The sequence below is a fragment of the Schistocerca nitens genome, chromosome 6 (assembly GCF_023898315.1).
Source record: "Schistocerca nitens isolate TAMUIC-IGC-003100 chromosome 6, iqSchNite1.1, whole genome shotgun sequence".
Taxonomy (NCBI): domain Eukaryota; kingdom Metazoa; phylum Arthropoda; class Insecta; order Orthoptera; family Acrididae; genus Schistocerca; species Schistocerca nitens.
The window spans coordinates 105,708,446-105,731,192 of record NC_064619.1 but is presented as its reverse complement, the minus strand read 5'-3'; the positions used below and the strand labels follow the sequence as shown (position 1 = coordinate 105,731,192).

At 41.1% G+C, this 22,747-nt stretch overlaps 1 protein-coding gene across 1 annotated transcript in view; it reads left to right on the top strand.

The window, feature by feature from the left end:
- Nucleotides 1-1,684, top strand: part of LOC126263245 (skin secretory protein xP2-like) — an 88,831-nt gene extending 87,147 nt beyond the window's left edge. The window contains exons 2-3 of the mRNA XM_049960330.1: nucleotides 855-1,560; nucleotides 1,670-1,684. Coding sequence (XP_049816287.1) covers nucleotides 855-1,560; nucleotides 1,670-1,684 — 721 coding nt within the window. The remainder of the gene's footprint in view (nucleotides 1-854; nucleotides 1,561-1,669) is intronic.
- The last annotated feature ends 21,063 nt before the right edge of the window (nucleotides 1,685-22,747 follow it).

Genomic DNA, 22,747 nt, shown 5'->3' with positions numbered 1-22,747 from the left:
TGTCATAAGGATTCATTGATTGTATAAAACAAGTAGTTTAACAAATTGGATGAATCTATTCTCGAATTGAAGAAATGGAATCATTACCTCCTGAAGAGCAATCAAAACATGCAAGATCAAAAAATTACCTTGTGTGGGTGTCCTTAGTCACACAAAAATAAAAAGGTTCATCATAATGATTATCAAACTGGAAAATACGCTGTCCCATTGTGCAATAATTGTAATTTGAAACTACAATAACCTGATTCTGTAACTATTTATTTACATAATTTATCTGGATATGATTCTCGTCTCTTTGTAAAAGAACTTTGATACAATAATTAAGAAATAGACCCAATCCCACACAATGAAAGTAAATACATTAGTTCTGGTAAAAGTACAAATAATTTAAAAACTGTGTCTTTTGAGACATTTATATTTACAATGTCGACAGTTGACAAACGTTCTTTAAATTTGAGAACAGTTGTAACCTCCCCACAAAATTTTAAATGTGGATAATGAATGTGATTCTAATTTAGTATAACCTCAGAACAAAATTGGTTCCCATTTATAATCTCCGTACAAAAATGCATTCACATTTAATGTACCGACAAAATTATTTTCTCATTTAATGTAAGCTCGAAACAGAAAAATTACTAAACCTTGTAATAAAAAATAAATTCAATAACCTGGTAAAATTTGGACGACAGCAGTGCTGCGTCATGGCCCTGTAAGATCATTCTGAATAAAAAGCAAAAATTCTTACCTCAATAAAAACGACGAATATATCTGTTCTTACTTAACATTTTTCCAGCACAGCTCCGTGCAATGCTGGCCTATACATTTGTGCTTTGTGAGGGCCGACTCCCGGCCAGGGCCGACTCCCGGCCAGGGCCGACCCCCGGCCAGGGCCGACCCCCGGCCAGGGCCGACCCCCGGCCAGGGCCGACCCCCGGCCAGGGCCGACCCCCGGCCAGGGCCGACTCCCGGCCAGGGCCGACTCCCGGCCAGGGCCGACTCCCGGCCAGGGCCGACTCCCGGCCAGGGCCGACTCCCGGCCAGGGCCGACTCCCGGCCAGGGCCGACTCCCGGCCAGGGCCGACTCCCGGCCAGGGCCGACTCCCGGCCAGGGCCGACTCCCGGCCAGGGCCGACTCCCGGCCAGGGCCGACTCCCGGCCAGGGCCGACTCCCGGCCAGGGCCGACTCCCGGCCAGGGCCGACTCCCGGCCAGGGCCGACTCCCGGCCAGGGCCGACTCCCGGCCAGGGCCGACTCCCGGCCAGGGCCGACTCCCGGCCAGGGCCGACTCCCGGCCAGGGCCGACTCCCGGCCAGGGCCGACTCCCGGCCAGGGCCGACTCCCGGCCAGGGCCGACTCCCGGCCAGGGCCGACTCCCGGCCAGGGCCGACTCCCGGCCAGGGCCGACTCCCGGCCAGGGCCGACTCCCGGCCAGGGCCGACTCCCGGCCAGGGCCGACTCCCGGCCAGGGCCGACTCCCGGCCAGGGCCGACTCCCGGCCAGGGCCGACTCCCGGCCAGGGCCGACTCCCGGCCAGGGCCGACTCCCGGCCAGGGCTACACAGTTCGTACTGCAGTCAACACTGCTGTCTGGTCAGCGATTCTCATATCACAGGCAGCGCATACCTCTTACACAGTTCAAATGAAAAATACTTAAATGTTTTTCTCTTCAGAATGATTTCATCTAGTAATCAGAAAAGGCATTTATCCATATGAAACACAATTACCAGCAGAAGAATAATTTACAGTAAATTGAATGGTTTTGACATAAGTGATGAAGATTACAAACATGAAAAATTAGTTTGGGAAAAAATTCAATATGAAAAATCTTGTTGAATATCATGATTTGTATCTAAAAGTAGATGTACTATTGTTAGCTGATGTGTTTGAATGTTTTAGACAAACTTGTATAAAATCGTATGATTTAGATCCACCTTGGTATTTTACAACACCAGGTTTATCTTAGGATGCAATGTTGAAAATGACTAAACTACTACTTGAATTACTACATGATTATGATATGATTCTGTTGGTTTAAAAAGCAATAAGAGGAGTAATATCACAATGTTGTAAGAGAGATGTAAAAGCAAATAACAAATATTTGAAAGATTTTGATGATAAAAAGATAGCAAATTATTTAGCATATTTAGATGCAAACAGTTTGTATGATTATCCTATGAGCCAATATTTACCATATGGTAAATTTCGATGGGCTGAACCAAATGATTTTAATTGTACAGAAGTAAGTGAAATGGCAAACAATCGTCAGGCTAGATATATATTCGAAGTAGATCTAGGATATCCAAAAGAATTACATGATTTCCATAAAGTTTTTCCATTAGCTCCTGAAGGAAAAGTTGTTCAAGGGACACACGAAAGCAAATTGGTAACTACTTTAAAAGAAAAGCATAATTATGTAGTTCATTATAGAATTCTTAAACAATATCTATCTCTTGGAATGAAACTCACAAAACTACATAAAGTTTCAAAATTTAAACAATCTGACTGGCTAAAAATATATATAGATCTGAACACACACATGAGGACAAAATCTTCAAATGATTTTGAAAAAGATTTCTACAAATTTATGAACAATTCTGTGTTTGGTAAAACGATCAAAGGTATATGAAACAGAGTGGATTCAAATTAGTTTCAGATGGAAAAATGAGTGATAAACTTGCAGCTAAACGAAACTTTAATGCAGAACAATATTTAATGAAATTCTTGCTGCTATCCATATGAATAACAAATATTACATTTAATAAACCTATCTATGTTGGAATGCGTATACTTGATCTACTAAAGAACTGATGTACGATTTTCACTACAATGTTAGAAAATATTGAGTTGTGTTATCAAGATACAGATAGTTACATTTACAATATTAAAACAGAAGATTTCTATGAAGACATGAATTTGACGATTGATAAATTTGATACAAGTGACTATCCAGCAGTTAATATCCATTTTACTCCACAAGTAAACAGGGAGTTGTTGGAAAAATTAAAGACGAATGTAATGGACAAATAATGGAAGAATTTTCTGGTTTGAGAGCAAAAATGTATGCTTATAAAGTTGGTGACAAAATAGAGAAAAAATCTAAGGGAGATAAGAGATATGTTATTAAAAACACAATAAGTTTAGATTATTTCAAAGATTGGTTATTTAATAATAGAAAAGAATACAGAAGAATTAATTCGATTTGAAGTGAGAAACATGAAATCTATACAGTTGAAATAAACAAGGTAATTTTGAGTCCACATGACAAGAGATATGCTTTGAAAACTGGAATAGATGCATTATCATATGGACACTACTCATTACTGAAAATCTAATAAAATTTTTTTCTAAATAACTCAAATAAAATTTTTTATATATAAATGTAGACTACTCTAATCAAGAAGCTCATCAAGGTGACTGTATCAAACAAGATTAAAAAATAGTTGAGCTAGAGATAAATGTTTTATATAACAGGCTGCGAATATTTAAATACTAGGTTTGGAGAGCAACTTTTCCTAGAGCTCAATAATGATTTTAAGATAACTTTACCAAACAGATTGTCTAAGTTAATTGATGATTGGGGTTTTGAAATAATTAGAAAAGGGCAAATGGAACTGAAATATAAATGAATGTTTAACTTAAAAATAAAAATAGTGAATTTCATGACTTGGAATTCACTATGTGAATGTTTTAAAATTATTTTTTCTCATTAATTTTAATATTCTTTAAATGGACAACACCAGGCCACAGTTAAGACAGTGTAGTGAATGTATGATTAAAAAAAAATTTACGAATTTTATAAAGATAAATATCGAACAGGTGGATATTTGTATATATGTACAGAATGTTGTAAATATCGTATTAGGACAGAAATAAGACGTGAATGTGGAAGAAACTGTACTCAAGTAATCACTCAAACAACAGAAAAATAGCCAGTTCATAAAAATCTTATCGCTGTTGAAGAAGAAAGAATAAGAAAACTTTTAGGTAAATTATATATTTCTTGTATTCATCTTAATTCATTTATTAATTTTCTAACTTCCACCATTTATTTTCTTACGTTAACTGTTTATTTTCTTACGTGCACCAATCGATTTTTTATGTGCACCTTTGTAAAAAAATACATTCTTTTGAATAAAAATAGGTGAGTTATAGCTGAAAATAGAGTATAGTAGTTAATAAATAATAAATCTGGGAAACTTTTAAATTTTTCGTGAAAAGTAAAAAAGTTGCGAGTGAAACGATCGTTATATGTATTTTTTACGAAATGAGAAAAGTGAGCCAGATCTGTCATTTATTAACTACTAGTGAATCCCATTCCTCAGGAACTCCATTTTTTATGACTAACATATCGGTTTTGGGAGCAAGGGATTTATGTGAAATATAGCCTACCAGACCAATATCGAGTCTTATATCCATCTTCAGCAGCAACCTAGAGCAGAAAAATCAAAACGTTAAAACACTTATACTTAAATACATAACTGATATGGTAAACAATTTCGTTTAGGGCCAATTAGAAAATTGTTTATATCATAAAGACAGTATTTAAAATACGATTGTGAAAGGGTAATAAAAACCTGCACTTCAACAGCCCACAAAGATATTATTGTAAAGTCAGAGGTCGGCCGAGTCTCTCGCAATAACGTAGTTTTGAGGCAACCACAAGAAGAATATGTCACGGATATTGCTTTCGCCTTTTTCTGCAACATACAGCTATATTTAAACACTCAGCGACAGCCAGTCATCAGTCTTACAGCTGGACATGTGTTTTAATACTCAGTTTGTGCCAGCCCATACGAGGAGATTATTCGCGCAGCGGGGCTATGTTACAACGCCTGCCATGTGACATTGGCTGACAACCAGATCTACTGACACAGTCATAGTGAGTTCAGCTGAGCCATGCTGTGCCGGACACGATAGATTGTGACGCGGCCGATACTAGAGCGATATCTCTACGAAACTGCTCGCCGCGGTACGTGACGCCGCTTCGTGGTGGGATGTATGAACGGAGGACCATACGGATCTGTGCTGCCAGAATCCACCGCCACCTGACACAGCACTACACCCGAGGTCCACTGTTAATGTCACTGACGCGTCAGCAAGACACCGAGCTACAACGTAAGACCCAATTCACACAGAAATGTCTGGCAGCGACGTGACATTGTTTCACGCCACAACCATGTTAACAAATTAACTTAGTTCAAATGGCTCTGAGCACTTTGGGACTTAACTTCTGAGGTCATCCGTCCCCTAGAACTTAAAATTAGTTAATCCTAACCAACCTAAGGACATCACACACATCCATGCCCGAGGCAGGATTCGAACCTGCGACCGTAGCAGTAGCGCGGTTCCAAACTGTAGCGCCTGGAACCGCTCGGCCACTCCGGCCGGCACTCTGTTAACAAATGGAGCAGTTTACACAGAGGTGGCGTGGCGGATACTCGTCACTTAGTTGTCCACGCCACGGAAGTTTGTAGCCACTAGAGACGCACCAATGATACGGGTGGCGGAGGCATTCTAGTTACGCGCTGTTGTTTACGTTCATCCGATGTGCCTAATCACAAATTGTCTGTTGTAGATGTTGGGAAGGCTCCATCAATACCTATAGTTTCTCAGATAAGCTATTGCTTCTCGCGTAACATATTAAGAACTACTATTTTGGGCGTTGCACGTGTTCTCCACTATGCAGTCCTCCTAATTCGATTTCTGGGAAGCTATATGGTAGATGCAAACAGATTTTTCTGTGTCTTGTAGTGTGGTATCACAGCATGATAATGTACTGGTTTCGTCTTCGTTTTTGCCCGTAATTGTTGCGATACTTATCAAATACTAAACCTTCGGGCGTATTTTGACGTTGGCATTGAACCATGTAGTCGTTGGTAATTTTCTATTTTTTGGGTTTTAGGACACAGTTTGCTACACGCGAAAGATAGCTAATATGTTGAAATTATTTTAAAAGCTAAAGGAGAGCGATTGTAGGAAAAAAATGTTTGAGTGAAATAAAAAGGAAAAAAAAGAACTACGCAATACGAGGGAACTATCCTAATGGGTCGAAAATCGATAGATGTGATGTACATGCAAAATCAAAAGATTACTATTAAAAGAAAATTACGTGATTAGTTCAAGAGAAAGGGCTTCAGAAATAGAGCAAGGCAATAATGCACTTGTCCATCTCTGGCCCGTGTGTAAACAGTTATTCTGCTTGGCACTGATTGTGTTGCTGGATGTCCTGAGGGACATCGTACCAAATTGTGTCCAATTGGTGCAATAGATTGTCAGAATCTCTAGACTTTTGAAGGGCCGTCACCGATGGACACAAAGATTCTGAGCATATTTGGTCGGAATTTAAAGGAATTGTGCACCATGTGCCAGAGAGGTATCTGCCTAGCAAAAATATTGGGCAGGGAAGGGATCCATCCTGGTACAACAAACATATTAGGAAGCTTCTGAGAAAGTAGAGAATTTTGGGCAGTCGTTTTAAACGTAGTCACTGCCCCACTGACAAACAGAAATCATGCGAAATGAAAGTAGCTGTCAAAAGGTCAATGAGAGATTCTTTTAAGGAATTTGAAAGCAGTATATGCAGATTCTAAAAATAACCTCAAATATTCTGGTCGTAAGTAAAATCTATGAACGCTACAAATAGTTCAATACCTACTCTAGCTGATAGTACGGGTAATGGAACTGATGATGATAAACAGAAGGCAGAAATTCTAGGCCTACCTTTCAAAACCTCGTGTACCGTATAGGACTGCAGCAGCATTCTCTCTAAGTATCGAACAAACGCAAGAATGGCTGACATAGTGTTTAGTGCAGCTGGGATTGTAAAACATTTAAGATCCTTAGACGCCAGGACATCATCTGGCCCAGACGGTATCCTTGTAAGATTTTATGTTGACTGTGCTACAAATATAGCACCATTCTTATCCATCATCTATCAGAGATCATTGGAACAGTAGAAAGTTCCACGGGACTGGAAGAAGGCCCCGGTCACAGCAATCTATAATAAGGGTAGAAAATCTGGTGCACATAATTACCAGCCAATTTCACTGACATCGATTTCTTGTAGTGTGATTGAACATATTTTGTGTTTAGATATAATGACCTTTCTAGACTCTGAGAAGCTGATCTGCAGAAACCAGTACAGTTTTAGGAAACAGCGGTCATGAGAGACTCCGCTGGCCCACTTTGTGCATGATATACAACAGGCTCTAAATACCGGCTTCCATATTGATGCCACATTTCACTACTTTCTAAAGGCGTTCGACTCAGTTTCGCACTGCTCCAAAAAGTGCGCGCTTAAGGCCTATCCGATGACATATGCGATTGGATAGATAGTTTTCTAACAAACAGGGAGCTGTATGTCGTCCTGAACGGGGTGACTTCAACATTAACAAGTGTAACTTAGGTGTGCCCCAGGGCAGTGTAATAGGTCCGCGGTTTCTTACTATTACATAAACGATCTGGTTGATGGTATTGACAGCGGCATTAGACTGTTTGCCGATGACGCTGCAGTCTACAGGAAAGTAGTATCACACGAAAGTTGGGAACAAATCAATCAGGATTTGCAGAAAATAAATGCGTGGTGTAATGACTGGCAGTTATCACTCAATATTAGTAAGTGTAACCTACTGCGTATAACAAGGCGAAAATCGCCATTAATGTAAGAGTACAAAAGAAATGCCCAGTCTTTGGAAGCGGTAACATCCGTCAAGTATCTGGGAGGGACTGTTCGAAATGATCTGAAATGGAATGATTACACAAGTAACGGGCAAAGCGAACTACTAGATTGTTGTTTCTTAGTAGAATCCTGAAACGACGCAGTACTTCAACAAAGGAAATAGATTACAATACGTTAGTTCGTCCAGTCTTAGAGTACTGTTCGTCTGTGTGGGACCTTTACCAGTTGGGTTTCATTCAAAAGATTGAGAAGGTCGAAAGAAGAGCGGCAAGATTCGTGACTGGTACACTTAGCCGACGCGAGAGCGTTTCAAATCGCATAGAAAGTTTGAAGTGGGACACACTTGCAGGTAGACGGCGTGCTAAGCAGCTGCTCACTACATTCCGAAATCCGATCTTCATCGAGGATGTAAAGCATATGTGACTAAAACCAACTTTCAAATCGCGTAATGATCACCATTCAAAGATAAGGGAAACTAGAGCTCGTACTGAGGCGTTCAGACGGTCGTTTTTCCCTCGCGCGATCCGCGAGTGGAACAGACGGGGGGAAATATGACTTTGGCGCGAATTGTGCCCTCCGCCACACACCGCTTGGTGGCTACCGGAGTATATATGTAGATGTAGATAATGCTCCAAACGTTCTCAACGGGGGAGAGATAGTGTGTGGCAAGCATGAAGACATGCGGTAGAATGTCTCGCCGTGTGCAGGTAAGCGTTGTCTTGCTGAAATGTAAGTTCAGGATGGCTTGCCGTGGAGGGCAATATTGTCGACGTACCGCTGTGCTAGAAGGGTGCCGTGACTGACAAGGGGTCCTAGCATGAAAAGAAATGGCTCCCTGGACCATCACTTTGTTTGTCGGGCCGTATGGCGGGTAAGTGTCAGGCTGGCATCTCACTACCGTCCAGGGCGTCTGAGATACGCCCGGCCTGGAATATCATCACACAGGAATTGTCTTCATTGGTGAGTTTGGCTTCGAATTTAGCCCTGATGTGTATGGTGACGCCCCATGCTATGGTGGGATACCAAGCTGACAGTCGCCTCCCATATGCCCCCAGAAACTGGAGAGCCATTTCTTTTCATAGAAAGATCGCTTTGGTTTTCATCCGTAGAACTCTTACAGCACACTGCAACGTCGACGATACTCTGTTCCCTATTTTGTTGATCTGCATGGCGAACTATCCTGGCCTTACTCTGCAGGAAGATAATGCCCGCTCACACACGGCTAGAGTTCCTTCTGCTTGTCTTCCTGCTTGTTAAACACTACATTGCCAGCCAGGCCTCTTGATATCTGCCCAGTTGAGAATTTTTGGAGCGTTCTCGGTATTCTAAAGATCTAACGCAGCAATTGGACAGAATTTGGCATGAAATCCCTCAGTAAAACATCCAACAATTCTTTCAGTGATTGCCAATCTGAATAACTGACTGCATAAGGGCGAGACGAGGAGCCATGCGTTACTGACTTACTCTATTTGTGAAGCTCTTTCTCACGAATTCATCATCCAGATTTTCAGAAACTTTACTCATTTGTTCGCCTGTACATGTACATTAAATGTACATCTCATCTCCCGACATCTGTCCGGTTCGGATAATGCGTTCGTGGTGCTTCTTTTGTATGTATTGACGTTTCATCGCGACGAGTTGCGATGCGCAACAATGGACGTTATGGCTAAGCCTGTGCAGATTTGTTGATCAAGTTTCTCTTTCTCTTGTGGTTTCAGAAGTAAGCAATCACATTTTAAAGTAATAGGCATTAAGAGTTATGTCCGTTATTAAACTAGAGAGAGATATTCGCATACCCAGCAACAGAGTTAGTTTCGCACTCTAGAGGTAAATTTTTCTTGTCTATTTGAACACCTTCATTCACGAAACGGTAAATAACTGTTTTCTTTCACATATTATTGACCAAATGGCGTACGTTTCAGCAAGTAGTGAATGTGAAATGGGACCTTGCTATTGATACAACTGAAATATTCTGTATGTTTTATGCTTACCTATTTGCTTGCCTATTTTATGCTTACATATTTGGGCTTCCTTGGTGCAGGTATGGTAAAACGCCGTTTTATATATTTTTATATTCTTTATTATAAAATCATTTATATTTCCTTTGCAAAAAACAGAACCATTTTTTTCTTGCTTTCCTGGTCGAAGAACGTTGGATTGTGCAGATACAACTTTGTGCTGCTGAAACGCTTTGGTTACTAGTCCCCACATGCAGCAGTAGAACCCACGGCAAATTTTAACACTATTCCAGTTAGAACTATACTAAACATTTTCAGTCAGCGCTAGACTACATATCCTGCCTCAGTCAATAGGTTTTGCCGTACAAACGTGGGAATCCACTATCCACTTGGCACTTGCTCGTAGAAATTCCGTTTTTTCAGCTGTGATTTACTGTCACATATCAAGTAAGGATTTTTTCTTGGCACTTTATACTGTCAGAAATTTAGTACATAAGATGGGGAGAACTGTAATGTTATGTAGCTACAGGTTAAATTTCCCAGTACCTCTCGGCTCCTTTGCCATACATTGACAAATCCAAAACTACTGGATGTTATAACTTCCCCTTGTCCTTCGTGTAGTAACGTTGGCGGATAAGAGCAGCAGACAGAAATACTCAATTATTTCAAATGTTAGACTGTGCAGCTCTTTGCCTAGTGCACAAAGATCCCTGGAATCCTCTGGTTCCATCTTGCACAGTGGGAATCAATTGTTCATGGCGTTGGCAATGTCTGCAAAACCGAATTTTCTCGATGAAAGGGCACTTCGTTGCTCCCTATAAGGGCAATTTTTCCATCAAATGATGAGAAACTATGCCAGGTAACGAACAATTACTGGTCGACAGCTGTGAAGTGTTTACAGATGATCAGATTTCGAAAAACCATCCCAATATGTTTTTTAAATCGCTCACAAAATCACCAATACTTAGGCTTACGTTCAAATGAAACTCGAGTAAAAAATCGAAATTATGATCGTTTCTGTTGATTTTCTCTGAAAGCTCTCCTTCACTTTGTCAGCTGCAATACAGAATCGCTGTTGAGACATTCTGTAAAAATGCCTGAATTTTTAGGAATACATAATCAGTCCTTCCATTCCGTCGAATGTGCCATATTTCTAATATTTCTCTTTCAACCATAAAAGCTATATCTAATATCTTCTTCGCAGCTCAACATTTACGAGTTACAAAGGACTCATTGCATCAACATCCTCTTGGTATAAAGACGACGTATGCTGATCCATTCGTAGCAAGACTGTCCCGCGTGTCTCTGAGAGGGCCACTGAAGTAAATCCGTGACATGGTCTGCGTGTCTGCTTGCGAAGTTTATAAATCTATTATCAGCTTTTTACGAGAATGTCATTTCCTACATAACAATAAATTTTAGTGGTCAAAAAGTGAATATAGATTTACGACCAGAGAGAAGCATTGGAAAATACAAATGAAATACGGTATCAATGTATGATATGCTATGTTGTGGTGTACTAAGTGCCTGTAACAGCAAGAGGACTATAGTACACCGTTACATCGTCACAGTGAATTGGAACTGTTTCTCTCCGAGAGTGATAATTATGTTACCCCATCAACATCTATTTACAATTTAGGTATTGCAGTCCACAAGCAGTTTGGACACAAAAGCTGGTTTTAACCATATTATAAGAGATTTTCTATTATTTTTCTTTACTACAAAAAAAATGTTATTTTCAGCGAAAGTACGGTTGATACCTAGCGTAAAACTGGCATCTGACTCACAGTTCCGTTGTGCTTATGTTAGTCCTACGAAAGTAAAATGATATCATCCTATTGATATCATTAGGCTAGATGATGATGTCATCTGCTCCTCACAAGTCAGCTATACTGATAAGAAGTCTGCTGCCAGTACAAGGCAAAATACGTGCATATTTTCCTCCCCTTAGAACCGGAAAAAGCAAGCAAAACGGCTGTTATGTACCAGAGCACCATGCCAGTCAGGTGGCAGAACGTTGCCTTTTGTGAATCATAATAAATCATGGCCTATCTGTCCACCGATAACGTAACACCTGATGTGTCAGAAACCCACACTGTATACTGTGCCGTCAACAGACGTCACACTTCCACAGCAATTTGCATCAGCACTACAGCGCGGGGGACGTGAGAATGGAATCACTGCTACACCAGCGCAGTCTGGAGCCAACATGGGAAGCCGTGCTGTGACGGAACAACAGAACACCGGCCACCACAGAGTGGACTGTTAATCCCTAGAACGCAAGATTTATGGTGCCCTCAAACGGGAAGCATTGTAAGACGTGCTTGGGTAGTCGTTGGCTGGCGCCCGGCTGCAAATAAGGCTGCGCTCTATCAAGGATTCAAGTACGGCACGTTTGGTGCGGGCTCAGTAAGGTAGTGTCCTGTGCACTTACTGTAGTATGTGACCTGTGGTTAGTCTTTTAACTGTGTGTGTACCAGTTAGCAAGCAGCTCTCTCCTGGCTCAGACGTATTTTCTAAGTCTGCTTGTTGCACGAACGGTATCGTAAATACAGGAAGCAGACCGTAGAGGTATGCGTCGTGTACGCTATATGCGATCACTCGTTGTGAACCTGAATCTGTTTTTGCATGTCCATCCTTTTAGCTGGAGGTCTCTGGGACGACAGCCGTTTACTATCGTGACAAAAAATAAAATCACCTACAGCCGCCCATGCGATTTTATTTTATTTTGCCGCTACCAGTTTCGACGCTTCACTGCGTCTTCTACAGGATGTTTTGATGCGGTAACAGGTTGATACGAACCCCATCAGTTGATGGTTGGAGTGCTGACACGTAAGTTACAGATAATCTGCGAATCCAGTAATGCTGGCAACTGATCGGTTATGCATGGGGATCGTATCACCCTGTACCGCTTCAAAACAGCCTGAAGATGACGCAATGAAGCGTCGAAACTGGTAGTGACAAAATATAATAAAATCATAAGGACGGCTGTAGGTGTTTTTATTTTTTGTCGCTGAATATGTTTATTTGCTCTGCCTTTAAATAATTATGTGACTGACCGATCACACTCGATTTTGAGCCATAAATTTGAGTTGAACTGACAGTTTACGTAACATTAATCAGTGAATTAAACTGTGTTCGTCTTGCTGATATGTAGGTATCTGGTTAATATACTGATCAAAATATATCGCGCAACTTCCTAGTCTAATTACTTGTCACTGTATAATTCAGCACGTTCTTGAGATTCATTGACAAGGCCCAACTTATTTTGTATAGGATATATTGTAAAACGTAAGTTGCTGAATGTTTTTACCGACCTAACGAGTCTGCTACGATAGTTCTAGAGTCGTTCAAAGAACGGCTACAGTCATTAGTTCGTAAATACCCCAGATCAAGCAGCACTGGTTGGAAGCGACTTTAATTTACCGAGTATACACTGCGATATCCTTATTGCAGGGGGTACAAACAGTCGTGCCAAATACTTCTGAACACGTTTGGTACATCTACATAGCGCGAAGTCGACAGCACGGCTCGAGGCGGAGGTTACACCGTACCACTACAAGTCATTTCTTTCCTGTTCCAATCGCACATAGAACGATATACGTTCCATGACTAGCTAAGTGTTTCAGAGCTTTCCACTTCGAGTTTCAGCCAGCTCCCAGTCCCAAGATTAATTCGAGTGCAAGAACCTTCCTGGAGGGCCATAAATTCGGGAACTTTGTTGCGAATACTTCTACAGTGTATTGATAACATTTTGACAGTGGAAGTGTCTTTATTGTGAACGAGGCCTGACTTCCTTTGCTGCGCATCGACTGGGGAATGTTCACTAGACTACCACAAATTAACACCTAGCCTAAAAAAAACTCATGTGGACTCCACAAGTATTCTGGTAGCCGAGTAGCTGCTTCCTTTGTTTAGTGTACCCCTGAATTATCAAGGAACGCAGGCTTAGAAATCTCCATTCAAGACCGTTAGAGAGTCGACGAGTCCTTTGGCTGAAAGCATCTACTCAGCTGTAAAACAAAGGACCCAATAAAATCTAGGAACAATGCTACAAATTGCGAGATCTGCTTTTACCCCATGCTTGAGGTAAGTGCCCTTTACCATATCCGCCAGCCCCAGTACGAACCGAGAATGGACTCAGAACCCGTGCGATAAGAGTCATTGGTGCCGACGTGAGCCACAACATGCTCGATAATCGCTTACAAGGCCACCTCCACATCTCGGATGAGGCCTCCCGGCGGACAAACGGAGTGCACGCTGTCGTTCTTTCCATCCCTGAACGCTATCTGCTATCTGTCTAAGAGACTCCATACGATGCCTCAAGTTGGAGCTTCCGGTAACTAATAATCTCTCTCCCCCCCCCCCCCCCGTGCGCCTTCTCTGACCCTGTCCATCCACAGGGTGAAGGGGTGGGGTCACACGGCGAGTCTACACGTCGAGCCTCCGACAATATTTGAATTTGACCTAAGAACGAACGATTCTGCTGTCTCTTACATACATTGCACGTAAGGACCACAAAAATAAGGTACGAGAAATTAGGGCTCGTACAGGGGCCTGTAATAAAATTATAATAATAGTAACAGTTTCATTGCAATATATATATATATATATATATATATATATATATATATATAATATAACGCAGATTCGGATAAGTTTTGTTTCTTTCGTGGTCATGAGGCTGCACAACTTTTAATTATCAAACAAATCATCCGACTAGCTAACTAACTAACCAGACATCTTACATACTAACGAGTGAACTCACACTAAATTTACGTAGTTTTCTTGTAGACTCGGATTCTGCTATAAAAAATGGGGGTTCCCATTTGAAATTTTAAAGTTGCCTCCCGCCCCACACCTCGGGGGCTGGGGTGGCGGGCTAATTTTAGCACCAGTAGATGTCCCCCTCGAAAATAATCAACTGTGGATTCTACACATTTCTTCATGTGAAGCTTATTTCTCGAGTTATTCTGTTTTGTCAACTTAAAATTTACACCCTGCACATCAGACTAATATGAAGCATTCCGTAAAGTGCCACAAGCAATACATAGTTTATAATAGTATTTACTCACCACTAAACACAAACAGGAAACATATCAAAATGAAATTTGAAAATATACCAAGGTTTTGGTGAACACGTCATGAGCAAATATGCACTCATATTTCTTACCCGTAAGGCATTGTGAAAATGAATCATTACGACACTTGAGTTGTTCCGAAAGATAATTAGGCCACATGGTGGCAGTACTGGTGGTCATTAATTATTATTAATTTAAATACACAAACATGAGATCGTGTATAGTTACAAAATAAATATACATCATATCAAGAAACATAAAATGACAACTGCGTTACACACAGAATCATATCTCATGCTGTAGGAAGGAGAGCCAGTAGGGGAGAGCTAAGCAAAGGTGGAAGGGACCAATCCATGGATCGGCATGACTAACGATATTTTCATTGCAAAAAAATTAATAAATAAAACAGATATATTAAAACACGCGCACACTGACGACTGTCTACAACATCTAGACAGTAATTAAGTTTTTCCTTTCTTTCTTTGTTCTTATAAGTAATGTAAACCTACAAACATTGAAGGAAGCTGAAAATGATAGAAAAAAGTAAAACCTATAGATTGTGCCATATATAGTTACAGTTTCAGAAAAATAACCAGAATTACATGTAGAGGAAGTAACCTCACCGTGTACAGAACATTGGGTTATATAGCTACGTAGAAATAGTACCATGTATACATCAAAGGCAACATTGTTCAATAGTGTGAAATAACGGCATTAAAATGAAAGAAGTAACATACAGTAGCAATGACACAAAATGAACATTTAATCCTACATCGGCCGAGGGCCGTGAAGGTGAGAGAACCTGAGGCTGCATTGTGGGCGCATTTGTTGGTGGAAATCCGTGTAATAAAATCCAAGTCTTAATGAGCAACTTATGCAGTATAAACACGTAAAATCTGTGATTTCCATATATTTCTCATGGCTTCCGTAGTAGCACTGACACAAAGTTAAGTAAGAATCGGCGCGCAGCTGCTACTGTCGTGCACGTTGAAATGTTGTATTTCCACACCGCCACATCTAGTCCCTTGAAACACTGATTTCAGCAACGAAAGAGGCAAAGAGCCATTTATTTGTCAATGTATAATATTTAACTTTGCAGTGTAATTATGTATTTTGACGATATACGAGAGCCGGTGTGGCCAAGCGGTCCTAGGCGCTTCAGTCTGGAACCGCGCGACCGCTAAGATCGCAGGTTCGAATCCTGCCTCGGGAATGGTTCTGTGTGATGTCCTTAGGTTAATTAGATTTAAGTCGTTCTAAGTTCTAGGGGACTGATGACAGATGTTAAGTCCCATACTGGTCACAGCCATTTGAATCCTTTGAACCAGTTGACGATTTACAAGGAGAATTGAATCCAGCACCACTGACGCGCCTGAGAAACTATAGATTAATTCAACGTGCATGTAAAAACATCTATAGTAAAGACAGACTCTGAAGACATTTGAATATTAAAAAAAAAAAAAAAAAAGCTAGCGCGCAACCCATCGTCCACTGCCGGACGATATCACTCTCTTTTCATCTCCTGTATAATACGGCCGCACTAATACATAGGTGTCATAAGATTTGTAATTTGTTAAAACCTACAGAGATATACTGTCATTTTGTTGCATGTGGGAATAGTATGTGTGAAAAACGCAGAGTGGTTAAAGAATGAACATTTGTACGTGATTTCTAAACTTATCAAACCCCTCAGACTCTGTTATTGTTATTGAAGTAAATGTTAACATGTTATCTGTATGTTAAATTTAAGCTCTTATTATAGTGTCAGTAACTCTAAATTAATGTTTACTTTGGTAGTTGGACAACCTTAATCATTTACTCTCTATGTGCCAATTTTTTTTTCAGAGCCAACCGTGTCCGACGTGTCATTGTGTGGACAGAACAGTCGAGGCCGACGTTAACATACTACTTATATTCCCCCCTTGTAATATTCTTCGAACTCAGTTTTAAAGTGGCCCTTAGGTACATTTTCAGTGCGTGTGACGTCGGGGAATTTCTTAGCAATCTTCACTTCTCAAATCGCACATCGTTCGCACAAAGCCTCTCTGTTCCACAATGGCACGCGGCACTTTCTATACGGGAAAGGCAGCCTCGCAATTATATGTTGCTTCCCCTTCTCAATCTGATGCATAATAATAATAATATTTCCTTACATCAGAGGTGGTGCCCGAACAGGGGCTTGAATCAGAACCATAGCTAATCTTACTGTTTTTAATTTTATGTTGGACCGGAGATGGATATTTTCTGGAAAAGACGGACGAGGAAAATACTTTAGTGAGTACAAACAGAACGGTAAAATACAATTGGAGGCAGTAATTGCAGTTCCCAGTCTCTGTTTCAAGACTACGCAAAGTGAGTAGAATCCTTTTCTGTGTTTGCGAAAACCCCGCATCTGTAGTGCATTTTCTGACACTCAGGTGCTGTGCTCATTTAAAATCCAGATTTCTCGCCAAACCCAGCTTCATTTCGTAAATTTATTGACATTCGTTCTCTTAAAAACTCTTATTTGCAATTTTTAAAGTAAATTTTGCTAAACAGCAAAATTTTTATTGTTTACTGTAATTGTCTGCATAGTTCTCTTGTTGTCATTCTTGTCATTCAAATCCAACATGGAAATACAGCGTTGGTGGCGGACAGCAGTGTTGTCTTCAATTGTTTACATTCAGTGGAATCCATATTGTCACCTTCGTGTTGTGCTATTCGATTTTTATTGCCGTCAGTGAAAATTGACTGTTTTACTAACTCAGAGATAGATACCCCGTGTGAGCAGTACAGTAGTGTATCTGAAAATATTACCAGTGGTTCTATCGCGAAATCTTTGGTTGCTGACATGGCAGAAGAGAAGCGAGTGGATAATTCCGCAGATGAACTGTCCGAAACAAACGCGGGTACGTACCAGCTCCACTCGCGTGTAATTTCTAATCGCCCGGTGTCCCGGAAAGGCACGTTAAATATGGAGTACGACTAGTGTGAACTACGATTCGAACAAACATCGCAGATGTGTCAAATAGATAAACTTGACATATGTATCTAAATGTGGCAGAGATATAAACGCGAACGGGAAGAGGAAAAACGGAGAAAAAAATGCGAACGTGATGAGAAGGAAAGGCAACGCGAAGAGGAGAGGGAGAGCAACGAGAAACAAACCCTGTTATTCTCCAATTCAAAATCGGACATGGAAACTAAATTAGGTTCTATGGCAAGTAACTTAACGGCAGATGTACAAAGTACACTTGACTCAATGAGTAATAAAATGAAGGCCAAATTAAAAGCGGATATTGGTAAACTCGGATCGCGTTTGGTTCCGGTATCGGCAGAGATCGACTCAGTACAGGGTAATATGAAATCCAAATTTGGTATAGTGGAAAGCAAGATAGATTCGGTAAAGGACGAACTAAACGGAGGTCTCAAACATGAAGTAGATGCGGTTAAAACAGACTTATGCGAGCAAATAGATAGTAACATGTCCACGGTAGAAGACCAAATTGAGAAGTTGGAAAATCGCATGAAATTAATCGCCGACTAACTTCAGGTTCAAGTAGCCGCTTGCCAGTCTGAGACGGCGAAGACGCTGAAAAAGTACGATGGAGTGTCTGGAAAGGTCAACAAACTTGAAGACAATATCAAGAAAAAAGGCGATAAAATGAAAGAATGGTCAGATAACATGGCTAAGTTGAATATTGAAAATAAAATAAAGCATGGCTTAGACAAGTACACCACAGAACTGAGTAAGAGATACCAAGATTGGGTGGAGACCAAAGACAGAGAAATATCCGACAAGGTAACGAACGAGCTCAAGAGACGCAGTAAAATCAGCTACATTAGAAGACTTAGCTGCTCCCGAAACTTCAGGAAACACAGTCTGTAGCGAGTTAGGGCAGATTCGACGTGTCTTCATTAGAGACTTACCAGAGTGGAAACGCCAACTTTATGGTCAAATTGAGACAATGCAACACTGCTTAAACGATGTCCAAAACAATGGCTCACAGGGCGAATCCCAAAGCGAATTACCAACCGTAAATAACTCGCCGGAATATTTCGACCACCAGCAACAAGCTTCCGCACGATCAGTACCGAAGCAGGACTACCAACCTTTACAAAAAGGAACAAATTGCTGAAGTATCGCTCGCGAATATATTGAAAGAAGGAAGCGTATTGAAATATAGTCTTTCAAACATTCATAACAGAGAAAAGAAACATTCACCCTGTCGTATTTTTAAAAGGATTTTCTGGCGTATTCTCAGAACGTTGGTCAGGCTGCCAACGCATACCGTTTGATATAGGGTTCATTCAAGGAGAAAGTGCGTTATGGGAACAGAGATGCTCAATAGATGTCATATCTACGCCGAATTCTAACACCAATGTTTGCATAAGTTTTGGAGCACAGGAATACAGCAGAAACTTCGGAAAGAAGTGTATAATGCCGAACGTTTTCCCTCCAAAGTTGGGAGTCTAAGCAAGTATTTCGAGAAGTACTTGAGGAAGATTCGCTATTGGGATACACCAATCACCACTTAAGATGTGATAAGGATTCTCAAGTCGAAATTGCCTGTATCGATAAGGGGAAATTTGGTAAACGTTCCGGATGACGACCAGGAGATTTTATTATCCGTGTTGGACAGTTTAGACCTCATCCATGAAGACGCGCGTGTTCTGAACAACTACGATTACGGATATCAAACGCCAAGCTCACCGGCCGCCGATATCCACGGCAGCGCGAGCGGGGACAGTCAGGGTAGCCGACAGGGAAACGCGAACTGGCAGCCAAGCGACCAAAAGAATAATGGCAACAGTAGGAATGAAAACCAGCGGCTCAGCCGTAACAATAATTACAGACACAGCCCCATTTATAATGACAATCAGAAAAACTATGGCAATGACTACAAACGAAATAGTTACGGCAACGGTTACCAAAGTAACAACTACGGTGGAAACCAATAAGGCGAACAAAACGATGGAAGCTGCCAAAATGGTTCGCGTTATCAGAACCAAGTCATGTAATACCAACAAAATGCGCCACCACAGCGAGCAAAGAATGCAAATAATCAGCAGCAGCTTAAACAAAATCAGACGACGCGTGGGACATACAATCCGCCCAAATTCTACATCCAAGTCAGTCTTCCGCCGAACTTCCAATTTACCAACCAACCGTAATTCGTACCAACAGGAACATGGTATCCAAGCTCTACTGTGACGCTAACTGAAGACAATAGCAGGAGCTCTACATCAAACGGTCGTAGCTCAGCCGAAATGAGAGCGGAAAACTAGAAGCAGCTAGTCGAATCCTCCTTGGGTTGACTACGGAATGCGCAGTGGACGACTTCATGTCGGAGTCAATAAATATCATAAGATATGATGGGAACTCAGATATACGTGAAGAATTAATCGGAGAAAAGGTGACTAAACCAACAGAAGACTTATGGGGAGACCGAGTACAAGCTTCTGCGAAGATATATTTCACTGATTTACCCATCATTACGATTGTTGATACAGGTGCGAACGTGACTGCAATATCGTTGTGTGTTTTCAGAGAAGTATCTGCCTTAATCAAAGTACCCACTTTACCTGTTCAAGGGTGTACAGTCGCCGCTGCTTTCGGCTCCATGACACAATGAGTAAACCTTCAAACACAAATACCAATCCGAATAGAATCGTTTTTAGTAGTGAAAAATCTATCCGTTCCTTGCATACTCGGTATGGAGTATCTGCGCAAGGCAAGAGCGGTAACTGATATTTATAACGGTACATGCAAGTTAACAGTCAACGAGAAAGCAATTATGGTTCCACTTTTGCTTGACAAGATAAGAGTAGCAGATCGACAATGTCATGTTTTGATGCGCCGACTGTACCAGAAGGGTGAAGTACACAACGATCACGTGTCGCATTTCAGCCAACACTTTGCCGATTGTGACGAAGATGAGCAAATACCGGCTAAAAATGAAATAATTCGGAAAACCATGGAATCACGTGAACTAACAGACACCCAACAGCAAGACTTATTCCATCTTTTAATGAGATATTCACGCGTAATTTCTACAAAGCCAGGGATAATAACAGGCTTTGAGTTCGACATGAAGATAATTCCCCATGACACATACTGCAAGACCACATATGCGGTTCCGCAATCCCAGAAAGCAGACCTCAGAGACGAAATAAGAAAAATGATCAAGTGAAACATTATTGGAAACTCTGATTCACCTGATTGCAGCCCCCCTAGTATGTTTTATGGGAAGATGGCAGGGTAAGGTTGGTACTGGACCCTCACAACATTAATAAAATAATATCACCGGTTTGCACGATGCCTGAACCACTCAAACAGCAATTACAGAAATTTAGAAGTGTGAGGTACCTGTCTAGCTTTGACCTAAGATTTAGCTACTGGCAGGTCTGCCTGTCTCAACAATCGAGGACGTACACTGGATTTATTTTCGCCTGCCAGTCGTATCCGTTCAAAGTGGTTCCGTTTGGTTTGAATGTCAGTTCCGGATTATTTACTGCAGCTTTGGATTACGTTCTCGGACCAGAAATTTTAGATGAAGTGACGGTGTACGTCGATGATTTGCTAATTGCCACCGCTTCATGGGAAAAGCACATCCAGCTGATCTAGAAGGTATTCAGAAGGTTCACAGACTACGGAGTTTCTGCCAACCTCACTCAGGAAGTCAAATTCGGGAAACAAGAGATCAAATTTTTAGGCCACGTGGTATCTTCAGAAGGAATTCGACCGGATCCCAAGAAACCTCCAGCTATAGAAAACTTTCCTACACCCACCACGAAAAACACCATCTTAAAGGGTGTCATTCTTTCATCGTTTTCTATCCGGACAATGTCATTACACAACCTGTTGAAAAAAAAATGGTGTCATTCTTTCATCGTTGTCCAGATAGAAAATGTCATTACACAACCTGTTGAAAAAAAAAGTTCTGTGGAATTGGAGGGACGAGTGTCAACGAGCTTTCAAGGAAATAAACGAATAATTACTGTCTAGTGATAGGCGCTACAATCTGGAAACGCGCGACCGCTACGGTCGCAGGTTCGAATCCTGCCTCGGGCATGGATGTGTGTGATGTCCATAGGTTAGTTAGGTTTAAGTAGTTCTACGTTCTAGGGGACTGATGACCTTAGAAGTTAAGTCCCATAGTGCTCAGAGCCATTTCAACCATTTTTGAACTCTCTAGTGATATCTTCAGCCATCCAAATTTAGATGAATACTTCTGTATATCTTGCGAGACTTCCTTTTAGGATCTAGGCGCTTGTCTCTTCCAGGAAGTACAATAAAGGGATAGAAGAAAATCAGAATTACTAGTTTCACGAGTCGCGTATTGAGGGAGTGTGAGCCAAACTACTCAGTAACGAAATTGGAAGGTCTAGCCGTCGTATGGGCGTTTCAGAGATTCAATTATTATTTTTATGGCCGAAAAGTAAAAGTCTATTTCGATCACCAAGCCCTCAGCTTTCTCCTTCCTTCTAACTTATTACACTCGAGGTTAACATGGTGGTGCCTTTTTTGCTACAGGAACACCAATTTGAATTTGTTTACGTTAAAGGAATGGACAACATCATAGTCGACGCCCTATCAGGCATTCCGGAGGGAATGCCCGAAAATTGTGAAATTGAGGAACAATTACGCAACGGACAGATACTGCTAATGAAAGACCTGATACACCGAAACTACTACTTACAGCTATGCAGACATGTGAAGAGACCTTGCAAGACGCCGAAAGAAAATGGAATACTTAGGGGCCATTCCGTGCCAAGTGGTCTAATATCGAGAAATGTTCCCACATGACCATCATGGATTTTGATGAAATTTTGTATGAACATTCACACTTGTTCTCAATGAACTCTGGTAAAGCTTCAGTTTCAGAAATTCAATACTTTCGGAGATACACTCACCTGTTTAAGACCATAGCACAGCTTTCTATAGTGCGTCCTTGAATTTTCAGCAACTTTGAGATGAGATATCTCTGTAAGTATTTGCACGAAAGAAACAAAACTTGTTCATCTTATATAACTTTTAGAGCTCTTTAA